Below are 15292 nucleotides of genomic sequence, written 5' to 3' on the forward strand. Positions count from 1 at the left end.
ACCACGTGGAATTTGAGGTCAAACAGAATCTGAGGTTCAAAACTCAGCTGGATCCTCATAGTTGTCTGACCCTGTCTGAGCCTCAACTTCCTCACTCTTAAGTGAGGAAGGTAATAGTTCCTACTTCCTAGGTTGGTGAGGAGGAATAAATGAGAACAAATATATAAGGCCTCCAGCATAGTATCTGGCATTGGGGTACCGGTCATTATCATGGTATGTCCTACTTAATGTTTACAAATCAGCCACTCTACTGCACTGCATTGAGGATGTCTGGAAAGGTCCTGGAATATATCAGGGATTTGCATCCTGCTAAATCTCCTCCTTCTACTGGAGTTTTATGCCCTGTATGGGTAAGGGCGTGTTCACAGATGTCCCTGAAGTGGACAGCAACTGCTTTGCCTGCCACTGGGCCACTCTGCTCAGGGACTTTGTGCTACCCCTTATTGCTTCCTTCTGTGGGGGGAGGTAGGGATGAAAGTCTCCTCACTAGCCTCCTTGCATGTAGGTTTCTCCTCTGCAACGCTCATCTGTGCCACACTGCAGCCTTTTGAAGATGCCGTGTACAAGTAACTCCTTTGCATGGCCCATGTGGTGTCTCCCCACTGCTCTAGTCCCTCAGTTTGCATTTCAGGGCGCTGCTTGCTCACCGCCTACATCTCTGTTCCACCTCCTCCAGGGACCTTGCACTCCATGGCAAGTGAGTTCAGTTTCCTGAACAAGCTGAGCATCCTCTCATCTCTTTGCCTTGGTAGGAGCCATTCCCTCTTCCTCGAGCACCTGTCCCCTTCTTTACTTGATTCCTAAAGAACTCTTAGAGTACCCTGGTCCCCCACACTGGGTTAGACATCGCCCTTTCTGTTCCTGGAGCACCAAGCACAATGTCTGTTATTGTTCTGGACTCTGACCTCCTTGCTTTGTGGTTGAGTATGAGGACAGCACCTACGTCATAGGGTGTGAGAAGAAAATGATGTGTGCATACAAAATTCTTAGCACATAGGAAGTCTCTGGCCACTGTGGTTATTATAGTCACTACTATTAATACCCTAGTGCCTGGCCTGTGACCAGCATACAGCAGGAGCTCAATTAAAAAAAATTTGAACGAAGGATCTATTCCCACCCCCTTAATGGACTGGGGGGTTTCTTGGCCACAACCACCCCCTAATACATACATATCTAGGTCTTGCCCCTTCATGCGTGGTGGTTTTCTCAAGGCTGTTCGAGCTCAAAACTTGAAGGAAATGGCAGCAAATTGTGGGGAGTTAATGAATTTCTAAATTTCTAATCTAATTGTGCCTCCCCCAGGAGGCATCTCCTGGGCAGGCTGGATGTGAGTCGTCTTTGATGAGGGATGCAGCCTGGGACCTGCCTTTCACCCCCTGCCTGAAACCCTGGCCAGGCTCGGGGAGAGGGTCCTCTGGGCAGCACCTTCACACTGCCTGTTCTTGGGAGAGGGGGTGTGAATAATTTCCACCAACGGCACAGATGCTGTGGATATTCCGCAGTGTTCACGACGCAGTTCAACACGCTGCACACATTCATGTGTTCACTACAGAGGCACCTTCACTTAAAAAGGCAAAAATCTGGGGTTTTAACGTTATTAGCTGCAGGAGCACGTGGAGGTAAGAAAACCTGGCTGAGGAGCTGAGCATTTGCTAGGTGGCCTTAGGTGCCGGCTGCTTGTGATGGCAGAAAGGAAGCTTTTTGCATCCAGGCTGCAGTTCCTGATACCCCGGGTCACAAGAGAATGGAATATGGTTCTCTCGTGGGCTGGTGCTGGGCCTGTGAACTCAGATAAAATGACTAGGTGGGGTCCCAGGGAAGGTAAAGTAGGGGGAGCTGCTGGGGTGCGCACAAGACGGGTGGCTGTGTAGGTAGTGGGGGCTTTAACTGGGTTCCTAGAAGAGGCTCTGTCTCCAGGAGCAGAAGAAAAAAGGGGGATGGGGGGCCGTCCCCTTTCCCCAGAAGGTTTGAGAACCCCCAAGGCCAAAGCCAGCAGACGTCCAAGGCCAAGAGTTCGAGGCCTGCCGGGTCCCGCAGTGAGAGACAGGGCAGGGTGGGCTCATGATCACCGCGGGGACACTTTCAGTCGGGGAGGCGTCCGCGTCCCACGGCTCCATCTGGCCAGCCCGCTGGGCAGCCTGGACCGCGGAGGGGGCGTCGGTGGTCGAGGGTTCCAGCCCCGGTCCCTCCTCCCAGCCCCCGGCCCTCGGGTATCCTTCTTTCCCCGTCCGAGTCCAGCCCGGGGGCGGCGGGGTGGGCGGGACGCGGGCCCCTCTCTTGGGCCGCCGGGCTGGGCTCCCGCCCGGGCACCCGCGGGGGCGCGGCTGGCGTGACGTCACGCGCCCCGCCTCCGCGCCCCGCCCCCTCCCCACATTCCGGGCGGGGCGGGCCGGGGCCCTGCGGAGCTCGCCCGCCCCAGCCCCCTCCCCAGGGGCTTCCCCTCCCGTCGGGCCGCGCCTCCCCATCATGGGCCGCGACCCCGCCCGGACCGCGGACTCCGCCCGCGAGAGGCCGAAGCCGCCGCGGCCGCCGCCGTTGCCGCCATTGACGTCAGAGGGGCGGGCACATGACCCCGCGGGGACCAATCGCGCGGGCGCCCCGGGCTCCGCGAGCCCAGTGCGCGGCCCGCCCCGCCCGCGGCCACTCTCGCCCGGACGGCCGCGCGGACACACGCTCCGTACACACGCGCGCGGCGGCGCGGGGCCCCGAGACACGCCCGCCCCCACCCCGCCGCCCCCACCCCGGCGCCCGCCCTCCGCGCCTGGCCCCGGCCCGCCCTCGGCCTCCCCCGCCCCTCCCCGCCGCCCGCCGAGCCCGGTCAGCCGCCGCGAGTATGCACCCGACGAGCTAGGAGGAAGCCCAGAGCACCGCAGGAAGCGCCGAGGCCGGCCCAGCCCGCCGCACGCGCCGCCCCCCGAGGGCAGCGCCCCCTCCCCTGCGGGCGCCCCCAGCCCCACACCCCCCCACCTTCCCGGGGGGTGGGGGGGTGCGGGCCGCCGGATCCGGGGGCCTCGCCGCCCCAGCAGCCCAGGACAGCCCCCTCTCCCCGCCCCCAGCCCCCTCCCCCGGCGCGGCCATGGATGTGACCAGCAGCTCGGGTGGCGGCGGCGACCCCCGGCAGATCGAGGAGACCAAGCCGCTGCTGGGGGGCGACGTGTCGGCCCCCGAGGGCACGAAGATGGGCGCAGTGCCCTGCCGCCGGGCTCTTCTGCTTTGCAACGGGATGAGGTACAAACTGCTGCAGGAGGGCGACATTCAGGTCTGTGTCATCCGGCACCCGCGGACCTTTCTCAGCAAGATCCTCACCTCGAAATTCCTGAGGCGCTGGGAGCCGCACCACCTAACGCTGGCCGACAACAGCCTGGCGTCCGCCACGGTGAGTGGCTCTGCGCGGCTGCTCCCCAGCCTCCCCTCGGGGCCCGAGATGCGCCCTCCCTGGCTGCCCCCTGGCGCTGCACCTGGAGCCCAGGGCCTGGGGGGCGGTGGGGGGTGCTGGGGGAACGGGGAGAACCAGGGCGCCCCGCTCCTGGCCTGCTCGCTGGGCTCAATTTTGGAGTCTGAAGCCCAGACCAGCCGACCGGGCTCGGGAGAGACCCTTAAAATTCTGGAGACTCGGCCCACCGCCAGGCTGGGTGCCCGGGGACCTTCTGCCCCCAGCTCTTGTGTTTCTGGTGGCTGGGACTCGAGGATGGACCCGACGCTGGGCCCTGATGGTGGTGGGGGTTCTCTCTCTGGAAGCCCCTGGCCCATCTGGATCTGAGGGGTGGGGGAGGGGAAAACAAAATACCACCCCTCAAAATAAAAACCCAACACAACAAAACCTCCAAACCCCCAAACCCAAAGAATTTCCAGAAGCCAGTTCCTCTGTTTGGTTTACCCGTCCTTTATTCTCTTTCCTGCCAGGGCTGGCAGGCAGAACCGGGTGCTTCCCTTTCTGAAAATCTCATTCGTACATTGAGAGGTTGGAAGTGGAGGGGGAGGGGGCAGTGGTCCTGGAATATCTCAGGACCCAGCGGTGGTCGAGTTCTAGCCTGGAAGCTGCTTGGTCGAGCCCTGGTCCGGCATTGTCTGTAGAGTGTGTGTATACGTGTGTGTTTTGTTGTTGGAGGTTTAATTTTGTTATTGTTTTTAAATACATGGCTAGGACTGGGTCAGCTGGATGAGTCGGAGAGGAAAAACCATTGATCTGTTTCTGAAATCAGATCTGCAAATGGTGGCCTTGGTACGTGGAGAAAGACAGCTGTGGTGGGGTCGAGGGGAGAGTGGGGGTGGCGGGTAGGAGCTTGAACAGGATGCTTTGTGTTTTGAAACAAGGACAGTTTCAAATACCGGCTGTGGCTGGGGCCTGAGCTTTGCCGTGGGGGTCCCATCCTCCTTGGAGGGGTGACTTGTCTTCTCCAGAATGCACACTCCTCCCTGGGGCCACCGTGATCCTGTTTACTAAGCACAGTGGGAGGGGGCCGAATCCACTGCCTGCCCACACCTGTGCCAAGAAAACCCAGCCAGGAAACAGGGTGTCGCTTACATGGCATGTCACAAACGTGTAGCGTGTGTAGACATTTCCCTGGCATCCATGTTCCCTTGGCGGTGTGTCACTGGCCATGACACATTCCCCAAGGAATGGGGAGAGGGGAAAAGTTAGCTGAAGAATCCTACTCCTTGATCCAGTCCCCCACCCCCCACCCCAGAGCATTGCAGTACTCGAGGACTTTTATTCTGAATTTGGGGTCCGACATGCTTAGAGCACCTATTTTCTCTTTCCTGTGGGCACATTGGTGCAATATCTGCAAAGACTCCTTTCTCAGGGAGGATTGCTGGTCGCGGGGAGGCGGCCCAGTCCCCGGTCAGGCTGGTGCATGTTCTCAAGCCTGTCCCGAGCCACAGGCCGCAGCATTTGGCTTTCCAATGGATGGAGGGGGAGAGAGCCTCTGAAAATTTGCCAGTAAAGAGTGTTTCCGATGTGGGGAGGAACTGGTGACCGCGGTGCCCCCTGCCTGGGATCTGGAGACCCAGATCTGGCTTCAGAATTTTCACCTGGCTCAGGGGTACTTTATTGGCCTTTTTTTTTTTTTTTTCTCTTACACTCCACAAAATGAAGGGGAGTGGTGGTGGGGGTACGAAAATGGTTAGAAGGGACAGTGACCTGCTGTGGGAAGGCCAGGCGGAGCCCCTTCTCCCCATGGGAGAAGCCAGGAGCGAGTGTCCCGCTGCTGCCGCCCTCAGTTTACAGGAAGCCAGCTCTCGAGGCTAATGGCTCCCCACTTACCTCCAATTGCTCAAGAGGTCTGTCTGAGAGAGAGAGGGAAGGAAGAAAGACCTGAATAGCCAGAGGCCCCTTGCTCACCTTGGCCAGCCCAAGTGGGTGGCACCGTCGGTAGCGTGGGCCTCTCTGGAGAGCACCTGTCTAGTACTGGGGACTGAGGCTTATCCACGGAGCAAGATTCCTCTTGGCAGAGCCATGCTCTGGTGTTAGGAAATGTGGCAAGAGGAACTATAAGGAAGTGTCCGATGGGCGGGCAAAATCCCCTTTCCGCTGCCTTTCGTCACCAAGCACTGCAGGCAGGGGGTGTCCTTAAGTCTTGCCCTTGCCCTCTGGGGGACTCCAGGGAGCCTTGCCTCAGGGCCTGTGGGTCTGGAGGTGGGGCTGTGAGGGCTGGCCTGGCTAGAGGGCTGGCCTCTGGGGCAGAGGTGAGGTTGGGACTGCCACCAGGGCTCTTGTCCCATCATGAGACACCTGGTTGGTGTCCAGGCTCTCGGGGAAGCAGAGGAGCCCCTGTGGGGTTTCCCTGAGGCCTGGACATTATGTAATCCGTCTGCGTTTTATAGTGCAGCCTAAGCACTCTATTGAGAAATATGAGCCCAAATGAAACAAAGGTGAATTTGAGTGCAGTTCCCTACAACAAAAACCCTTTGCAGTCCTGTGGCTTCGCAGCAGCCCCATGCCCAGCCTTGAGCTCCTGATGTTCCGAGTGTGTTTCCTATAGAGTCATATCCTTACTTGAAATATCAATCATCCATATTTTAAGCCGTCTACACAGCCCAACTCAGAATCATCTGGTAAATATCTGGTTAATTGTATGGGCTTCAGGAACAAGACCCAGAGTGATTGATATGGATTAAAACCAGTAAACAAACCAAATACTCTTTTTTACCCAAACCTTCTGCAGTCTGTCTCTGTTGATCCAATTAACTGAATCGTGAGAGATTTAAGACCAGGCTTCCAGGAGCACATCTGCATCAGACTGGGATGCAGGCATACTGGGGCTCCCAGTCCCACCTGCTGGGTGACACCAGCTAGGGACACCTTTTAGTCTGGGGTCCAAGGGACCTGACAGCCCTCCAGGTTGTCTTACCAGAGGAGGCAGCAGCCTCACCCACCTGGCCTGCCTGTAAACTTTGCCTCCTGTGGGATCAGGTCAGAGCTTGCCCTGCCCTGGTCTTCTGGGCCAGTTACTGATTAAATCCTTACAGAGCCAACAGCGTGCCTAATGTGGCTTGTGACAGCTGCCAGGTCTGATGCACCCTGTGCTTGGAGACTTTGGATCCGAAATGCTCGTAAACAAAGGAGGAAGCAGACAGGCGACAGCTGACTTGGGAGGGGAGATGGGGAGGCCAGGGCCCCCTCCCTGGGGGACCCAGGACTGCACCTTTGTGAGGAAGGGCCCGTCTGCCCAGACTGTGGCCTGAATGTGGTGCCCCATACCCTCTTTGTACCCAAACTTCCCAGTCCCTGGGCCTCACTGGCTCTTCACGGCTGGTGGTGGTTGTGTTGGTTGTAAATGACAGCCAGGGCAGCCAGGGGTTCTACATAAGCAGCCGGATTCAGCAGGACCAGAATCCATTTTGCTGTTCTCGTCTCTGGGTTGAATTTGATCACCTGCTAGACATGTTTGTCCATGGGCAGAGGGCTTTGTCTGTAGGCTTTGTTTCTTCTGCACCAAAGAAGTACAAATAAGCTGCCTACCTTTTATTTCATCTTACTTTTAAGACAGTGTGGCACACGGTATTTCACAATGGTGGATCCAGTCAGAAAGTCCTTTATTCAGGGGTCGGGGCACAGGTGATAGTAGTGTTCTTTATTCTCAAGCCATAATTCATCAGTGGCTTGTTTTGAAATTTTCACCACTCTGCTGTTTGATTGCAATGTTTCCGGGCATCTCGTTATGGATGGGAAAGGAGAAGCCACCTTAATTCTCAGTGGTTTTTTTAGTCTGGTGTTTTCTTGGTGGGGAGCAGCTGTTGTCTGAACTCGGACTTTGTTTAGCACAGGCTTACTGCACACCTACTGTGTGTCACTTGCTGAGCTAAGAGTTACACATCCACATGGCTTGGTTTTTACTTGAGAATTAAAATCTGTGTCCTCCAGGGTGGTCACAGATCCCACGAGAACTCATCTGTGTCCACATGTACGCATGCTAATTGCTTTTTCACTTTTGTCACATACCCCCGCTCCCCACCTTGTGCCTAGCCTGCCTTTAATTTATTTGATGTTTCTCGTGGCAGTAAACACAGAGAATTTTTTTCCCCCTTTCCATGCCATTTGTCATAGGAGGATTTTGGAGTGTATCAAAATTGTTTCCTAGACAACTTGTCTGATTGGAGGTGGTGGAGGGGAGGGGCTGAGACAGAGAGGATAAAAAGTCAAAATTCTCTCTAAACTTTAAACGTGGTCTGCCTTCCCCAGGCTGTAATAAGTAAGTGCATTTTAAGGAAGGAGTAAGTTTTTTTTTATTTTTTATTTTTTTGAAACGGAGTCTCGCTCTTTCGCCCAGGCTGGAGTGCAGTGGCGCAGTCTCGGCTCACTGCAAGCTCCGCCTCCTGGGTTCACGCCATTCTCCTGCCTCAGCCTCCCGAGTAGCTGGGACTACAGGCGCCTGCCACCACGCTCGGCTAATTTTTTGTATTTTTAGTAGGGACGGGGTTTCACCGTGTTAGCCAGGATGGTCTCGATCTCCTGACCTTGTGATCCACCCACCTCAGCCTCCCAAAGTGCTGTGATTACAGGTGTGAGCCACCGTGCCCAGCCAAGGAAGGAGTAAGTTTTGATGCTGGCATTTGCCTGGTGCAATCTGAGATGCCTGTTATGGCCGTGGCAACATCATGCCAGTCCAGGTAGAAGGAATTTCACTGTGTGTGGCTGAGCTTTCCTGCAAGTGGGTGACAGAGATGGCAGTTGCTGCCGGCTTGGGCTGCTTGGCCCAGAGGTTGACTGGTGTCGCGGCCCTGCCTGCTCCTTAGTGTCTCACCGGGCAGTGAGACAGGGCACTTCTGGGGCATTGTCGTAGGCAGGGCTCGGGGGGACCTGGTAGAAGGCAAAGCTGTCCCAGGGCGCCTCAACTGCCGCCAGCCAGTACTGACTTGTCTTGAGGGTACCCGATTGGTGTTTTGTTGTCGTGGACATTGCAGGGGGTCAGCTTATACCTTTGATTGAAGGAATACATGAGATTAAGTGAGGCAGCCTGACGTGGGGCATCTCTGCTATGGGACAGAACAGATTTGGGTTTTGTGGTCTCATGGTGCTGGGTCTGGATTTGGAGGGTGCAGTTTCCCGGCTGTGTAACTTTTGGCGCTTTGCTTTCCCTTGCTGGGCCTTGTTTTTTCTTCATCCTTAGGGAGGAGCACCTCATGTCTAGGGTTGCTGTAAGGATTGGAGAGGATAAATAAACACCTACTAGTATAGTCAGCATGCAGTGACCAGGATTCCAACTCCTGTTTTGCTGATTGCCCTGAAAGAGCTTCATGACTTCTGCGCAAATGGAAGGAAGTATTGTTACCTAAAAATGGGTGGCCTCCAGGGAGTTCCCTGAGATGAATAGTGCATTGGGGAAAGTTAGGGGTATTTAGCAGGTCTCATAGGTAGGAAGGCAATGAAATTGTTGTAAGCAGTTTAAGAAAAATTCCTTGGGGGGCATAGTCTAGTTTCTTAAAATAAATTACAAAAATTGAAATACTCATATATGCATCAGGTAGATTTGATTAGTATAACAAGGCATGTAATGAAAAATGAAGCTTCCCTTACTGGATGCCCACACAGCCCCTAGTGGCCCTCTTGGAGGCAAACGCTGCTGCTCGTTTCTTGTGTATCTGGACATGCATGCACACAGCTAGCTGTCCACCATGATTCTTCACTGGACAGAATATTTTGGAGACCCTCCATGCGTGTGCAGCTGCCTTATTCTTTTTCACTGCTGCATAGTGTTCTGTCATAGAAGTGTATCACAGTAATGTAGGTTGACCCTCACCTATTGATGGTCATTGAGGTTAGTCTCAGCCTCTTTGATATGGTTTGGATGTGTTCCCACTTAAATCTCATCTTGAGTCGTAGCTCCCATAAGTCCCTTGTGTTGTGTGAGGGACCTAGTGGGAGATAATTGACTCATGGGGGCGCTCTCCCCCATACTGTTCTCATGGTAGTGAATAAGTCTCACGAGATCTGATGGTTTTATAAGGGGAAAACCCTTTTGCCTAGCTCCCTCATTCTCCTCTTGTCTGCCACCATGTAAGACGTGCCTTTCACCTTCCACCGTGGTTGTGAGGTCTCCCCAGCCACGTGGAACTGTGAGTCCATTAAACCTCTTTATTTTGTAAATTGCCCAGTCTCAGGTATGTCTTTATCAGCAGCATGAAAACGGACGGACGAATACACTCTTGTTCCTTCAAAGAAAACATTTTCTATTTTTATTCAATGGAGTTGTCTCTATTTTGATAGTTTGGATTTTCTTTTGCTTACTTCTTTGGGATGGGGGAGCTGAGCCTCTTTTTGAAGAGGGAAGGGCAGTGTTGCCTGGAGTGATTGCTACCTGGAGTCATGCTTTGGTGTGGCTAAAGGTCACCAACCAGGGATCCCCCTCAGAGGGTCTGGCCACTTGGTGTTCCCTGGAGCTGAAGGAACACAGGTGACCAAGGGTCTCCAACAAAGACGCGTGCTGACCTCCACCCGCAGGACAAGGGTCTGGGCAGTTCCACCTGAGGGCATTGCTTTTTGTTCCCCGACTTCCTGCTTTCCCCAGGATGGAAGCCAGGCCACCCAGCCCCATGGTGGAGAAAGAGAGGAAGTGAGAATTTCTCTTCCTTGCTCCTGGCTCTGGTGATGAACCACCCAGTGTATTCAACAGGCACCGAGGGAGATTGTGCGCATTTTGAAAGGAAGCTTCGCTTACATCAGCAGAGCCCTAACCGAAGGGTGATGAGATGTGTGTGTGGGGGAGGTGTTTGCTGTGTGTATTGAGGCAAAGGAGATGGCAGAGAAAATATTTCTGGTGCTGAAATTGGTTCCTGACTTCAGTAGCCATTTCCTTACCCCTCCCATGTGCACAGCACTCGCCCTGGCATTTGGGGTGTGCAGCGAGGCCACAGGAAGAGAACACAGCAGACCCAGTGGAGTAGGGGCGTGAGGACCTGGACTTTGAAATCGGACAGGGGAGCTTAAATCCTGCCTCTGCAATGTCCCAGGTGGTGACCTTGGGCAGGCCCCTAGCCTGTGTCCTTATCTGTAAAGCGAGGATCAGAGGGACTTCCTCCTAGCATTGATGTCAGGGTAAGTGAGGTGAGGCCTGGCGGTGTTTTCATGCCTTCATTCAGCAGATAAGTGTCACCGTTCTAGGCACTCAGAAGAAAACAAGAGCCTGCCCTCGTGGAGCCTGTGTTGGTGGGAGTGGGTGACAGACAAACAACTAAGTTAAGAGCAAGTAATTATAAAATCCGATGACTGGGATTGTGGAGAAAAGCAAGCAGGGTGGGGCGAGTGGTGGGCTGCTTTGTACATAGTGGTCAGGGAAGGGGGTGATAGGACTTCCAGGGGGAAGAGCATTCCAGGTAGAGGGAACAGCAATTACAAAGGCCCTGAGGCAGGAGATGGTACTTAGAAATCACCCAGTAAAGTGGCTTGCACCTGGTACATGCTCTGTGATTATCAGTTTCCTTCCCTCTGCTCTCCGGAGCTGTTATTATCTGTTTAAAAAATTAATGAGTATGTAGAATGCGCGAGGTGCCGGGCACACAGGCAGCTCCTTGCCCTGTAAAGCTTCCATTCTATCGCTTCTGTTGTCTGTTTTTTCTTTTGTTTTTTTTTTGCAAACCTGGCTACCTCCCAATAAATAGTGAAGAATAGCCCTGTAGCAGTGCTTTAAGAGACTCTTAAATGACAAAGCCCAGCAGAACTTTTAAAACCCAACTCCCTTCGTCCATAACTACATTGTAAGGATCCTAGAATCTAGAACACACTAGTGGTCTGATTCACCTCTGGTTTTGCCAGCTGGGAAGGGGTGAGGGGAAGTGTGTGGCCCAAGGACCCTTGCAGCTGGCTGAGCAGCCCTCCTGGGATTCAAACCCAGACTCCTGCCTTCCTGTGGCATCCTTTGTTCATGGCTCTGCTGCTTTCAAGCTACTGTCAGAAATGGTAGGGTGGACAGAGCAACTGAACTGATTGCACTGGGCGAACTCTCTTTGGAGGGAAGCACGTGCTCTGGATCATCCAGTCCCTGGGTGGATATAGGAATTGAGTATATGGAATCAGGCATCTGGGTGCTTCCCTTGGACTGGGCTGGCTGCATCAAGCTCAGGTGGGGTTATTTGGAGAGGGAAGATCACACCGGGACTTCTGCTAGCTTCTCTGGGTATCCTGGGCCAGTGCCAGCTTCCTTAGAGGTCCAGAATATCTGAAAATTGGAGTACACAGTCTTCTGAGCAGACCCAGGCCTGGCTGTCCTCCCTCCCATGTTGGCTCCCTGTGTGGACTAGGCGACCTGTTTACCACCACACACATCGGTGTGAGGCTCCGCAGGGAAGGGGAGCCACAGGTATGGAAGGGGCTGTGTGTTCACCAGGCAGGCTAGCTGCCGTAACATGCAGCCCTGGCATCTGGGTGGCTTTGTGCAGCCCAGTTCTTGTAGTCCTGCAGGGGTCTCCCGAGGGTTCTGCCCCCTCTTTTTCTTGTGAAATGGTTCTGCCCTCCCCTAGGTCCTTCATTGTTGCGGGGATGGGGAGAGTGAGCACCACAGCCAACCCGTTTGTAGGTCTGGCCGCTTGGTTGGTCAGAACTCAGACACGCGGTCACACAGAGTGCAGGGGGAGACTGGGGAACATGGTTTACATGTGTGTCCGGGAGGAGGAGGAGAGCATGGAAGTGATGACTACTCCCACCCCAGGATCCCTGGGATGCAGCAGCAGACCTTGAGGTCTCCAGGGTACCAAGAGCAGAGGGGCTTCCCTAGAAAGGAAATTCACATGACCGTGGTCTCATCTGGTTCCTGGGTTTGAGGTTGGTGGCAGGTCGGCAAAGCTTGCAGTCTTCTCTGGTGGGGGATAAAGTAGGGTAAGCAAATCTGTTGTAGGAGATGGACCTAATGTACCTGGTTGGCAGTGATGTTTATTGTATCCCTACTGTGTGCTGGGCATAGTGCTCTTTTAATTTTCATAACAATCCTGCGGGATAGGTTTTTATTCCTGTTTTACAGATGCTCTCATGGAGTCTCAGATAAAGAGAGCTGGAAGGAAGTAGAGTTTAGTGTCAAAGCCAGGTCTGACCCCATGTCTGTGTGGGTCCGTCAATGTATGTGCACCTGTTGGATGCACACGGAACTATTTCAGCCTCCTGCAGAAACATCTTAGGTAGAAATAAGTGAGCTTCTCAATTTAGTGTTTGCCAAGGTTGGTGGACATTCCTTTGTGATTTTGTCAGAAAAGTTAAGGGAACTGATGTGGGAAGTTGGATGCCAACTATTCGTAAAGGGTAAGCATTAGGTGTATAACTTGAACACCAGATATTATTTGTGCAAAGTGAGTGTTCTGGGGCGCTGTGCTTGCGTAGTGGGTGCTCTCAGGCATGGCACTTGGAAAGTCAGACATACTCTTCCCTCTCAAGGGACTCATAGTTAAATGGGGGTATTACAATTATGATACACCGTAGAACAAAGCACGTTGCTTAGAGAGGTTTATGTCTTGTCCTGTGTTTGGGCGGAGGAAGAGACGCCATCACAGGGGTGGGTAGTTTCTTTTTTTTTTTTTTTTTTTTTGAGACGGAGTCTTACTCTGTCGCCCAGGCTGGAGCGCAGTGGCCGGATCTCAGCTCACTGCAAGCTCCGCCTCCTGGGTTTACGCCATTCTCCTGCCTCAGCCTCCCGAGTAGCTGGGACTACAGGCGCCCGCCACCTCGCCCGGCTAGTTTTTTGTATTTTTTAGTAGAGACGGGGTTTCACTGTGTTAGCCAGGATGGTCTCGATCTCCTGACCTCGTGATCCGCCCACCTCGGCCTCCCCAAGTGCTGGGATTACAGGCTTGAGCCACCGCGCCCGGCCAGGGGTGGGTAGTTTCAAGAAGGACTTCTTTTTAGGAGACAGGTATCTGGACGGAGAGGTAGGATGGAGACTGATGGAGATGAGGGTAGCAGGTTGGAGGTGGGAATGGGCAGAGGGAACAGTGAGCAAAGGGACAGGCCAGAGCAGCCAGGCACACTCCGGGGGTCTGTGCGGTTTTTATGGGGTGGACATCATAAGACAGCATAGGAGTTAAAGATAGAGGTGGGTTCGCCTTCTGGAGCAGAGTCTACCAGCGTGGGGTGATGAATGCTGGGTAAACCCATGTACCCTGGGGCAGGTGGTGCTTTACGATGCAGACACTGAGGACTGGCTGGCCATCCAGGAGCCCGGGATGTCACAGATTGGAAGGCTTAGGAGTGCAGGGATCTCCGAGTGGCCAGGGCCAGGCAGTTAGTCACAGTAGTGACCGTGCAGTGGCCACTCATGTGATTAGTGTGTTTCCTCTTGCCAGGGGCTATGCTCTGCAGGTTCTATTAGTGATCCCTACAACCCAGCAAGATACTGTTACTCTCTCCATTTTACCGATGGGGACGCTGAGGCACTGCCCCTCAGCAGACATTGTTTGGATGAATGAATGAACAGCTTGCCTAGTTGGGAGGTCCATCCTGTTGGAGGAGGAGAGGGACCCACGGAGAGGGAGGAGCGAGCTCAGATCTCTACCCCTCCACTTGTAACCCCACAGGCCTCTGGCCCTCTGCATAAGAGCGAATTGTACCACTCCCCTGCTGCAGGGCTGTGTCCATACTGAAGGAAGGTGTGCGAGGGATTGCACGTGTGGTGTCTCCAACACATGGTCCAGCCATGGTGCACACAGCCTTTCTTGGTGTGGACACAGGCCCTAGGATTCTGAGCCCACCTCTGTGGCCTAGGAAGAGTGATGGTAATGGTGTCAGGCTGCTGGGCTTAGCCTGGTGAGCTCCTGGGGGGCTTTCTACCAGAGGCCCCTGCTACTCCAAATCCCAGGCCTGAGGTCTCCGAGCTGTGGCTCACAGGGCCCCTTTCTTGAACCTTCCCTTCAGGGAGGCCTGGTGGGAAGGCCCAGCCTGGGCCTGTGCTGTCTGGAAGGCGATCCCATCAGGCTGGAGCCGAGGGCCAGGGACACAGTTGGGCACCTTCTAGGTGACGCTCTGCTTCGTGTCTGCAGAGGGGGAAGTGCAGTGGGGTCTCAGCTGGTGGTTTTCGGGGGCAGGGCTGCCCGTTAGAAAGGGGAACGATGACTTGCTGACATCTGTTTGTTGCTCTGGTTGGTTCACGTTTCATGGCCCTGTGACTGAGGCTTGCTTCAGGGTGGGAAAATGAAAGAGCTCGAATTGTCCCAGCAGGCTGGTGGTGACTGAGCTTGGGGAGTCCCAGCAGGGCCAGAGCTCAGGGCCAGATGATATTCATGTCCAAGGTGGAGTGGAGGGGGCCGCGGGGTGATCATGATCATTTCATGCAGTCATTCTCAGACCTTTAGGCATGTGTGCATTGCATCCTCTCTTCAGCCCCAGGAGGCGTTAGCAGGGGAAACGGAGACCTTGAGAGTTTCAGGTTACACAACTGGAACCCAGGCAGCCTAACTCCAGAGCCAGTGGCCTCCACATGTCACAATGGGTCCTTGGCTGGTGTGAGCACAGGAACTGTGGCAGCAAGGACCGAATCACCAGCAAGGCAACAGTAAGGACAGCGGACACTTACCCAGCGCCTATTGTATGCCAGGCACTACTCTGAGCCCTTTGTGCAGATAAGCACTCATCTAATCCTCACAGTGCCCTTGTGGGGTGGTGCTGTCGTTGTCCCCATTTTACAGATGAGCAAACTGAGGCCCAGAGAGGAGAGGTCCCTACTTACCCAGGTTGTGATGGTGGAGCCAGGATTTGGCCTCAGGCTATGTGGCTCCAGAGTATCACTGCATGTGGCTGGTGAGCAGGGTTTTTGGGCTGCAAAGCAGAATGTGAGAAAGGCTCCAAGTGGCCAGGCTGGCTGTGAGCTGAGAG

At 54.5% G+C, this 15292-nt stretch overlaps 1 protein-coding gene across 2 annotated transcripts in view; it reads left to right on the forward strand.

The window, feature by feature from the left end:
• The first annotated feature begins 2642 nt into the window (after positions 1-2642).
• The window catches only part of CMIP (c-Maf inducing protein), a 266083-nt gene continuing 253433 nt past the window's right edge, over positions 2643-15292 (forward strand). For both annotated transcript variants that reach the window (XM_015126693.3, XM_077986955.1), the window contains exon 1: positions 2643-3376. In XM_015126693.3, coding sequence (XP_014982179.1) covers positions 3077-3376 — 300 coding nt within the window. In that variant the 5' untranslated portion in view covers positions 2643-3076. The remainder of the gene's footprint in view (positions 3377-15292) is intronic.

Source organism: Macaca mulatta, chromosome 20 (genome assembly GCF_049350105.2).
Source record: "Macaca mulatta isolate MMU2019108-1 chromosome 20, T2T-MMU8v2.0, whole genome shotgun sequence".
NCBI classification, from domain to species: Eukaryota; Metazoa; Chordata; class Mammalia; order Primates; family Cercopithecidae; genus Macaca; species Macaca mulatta.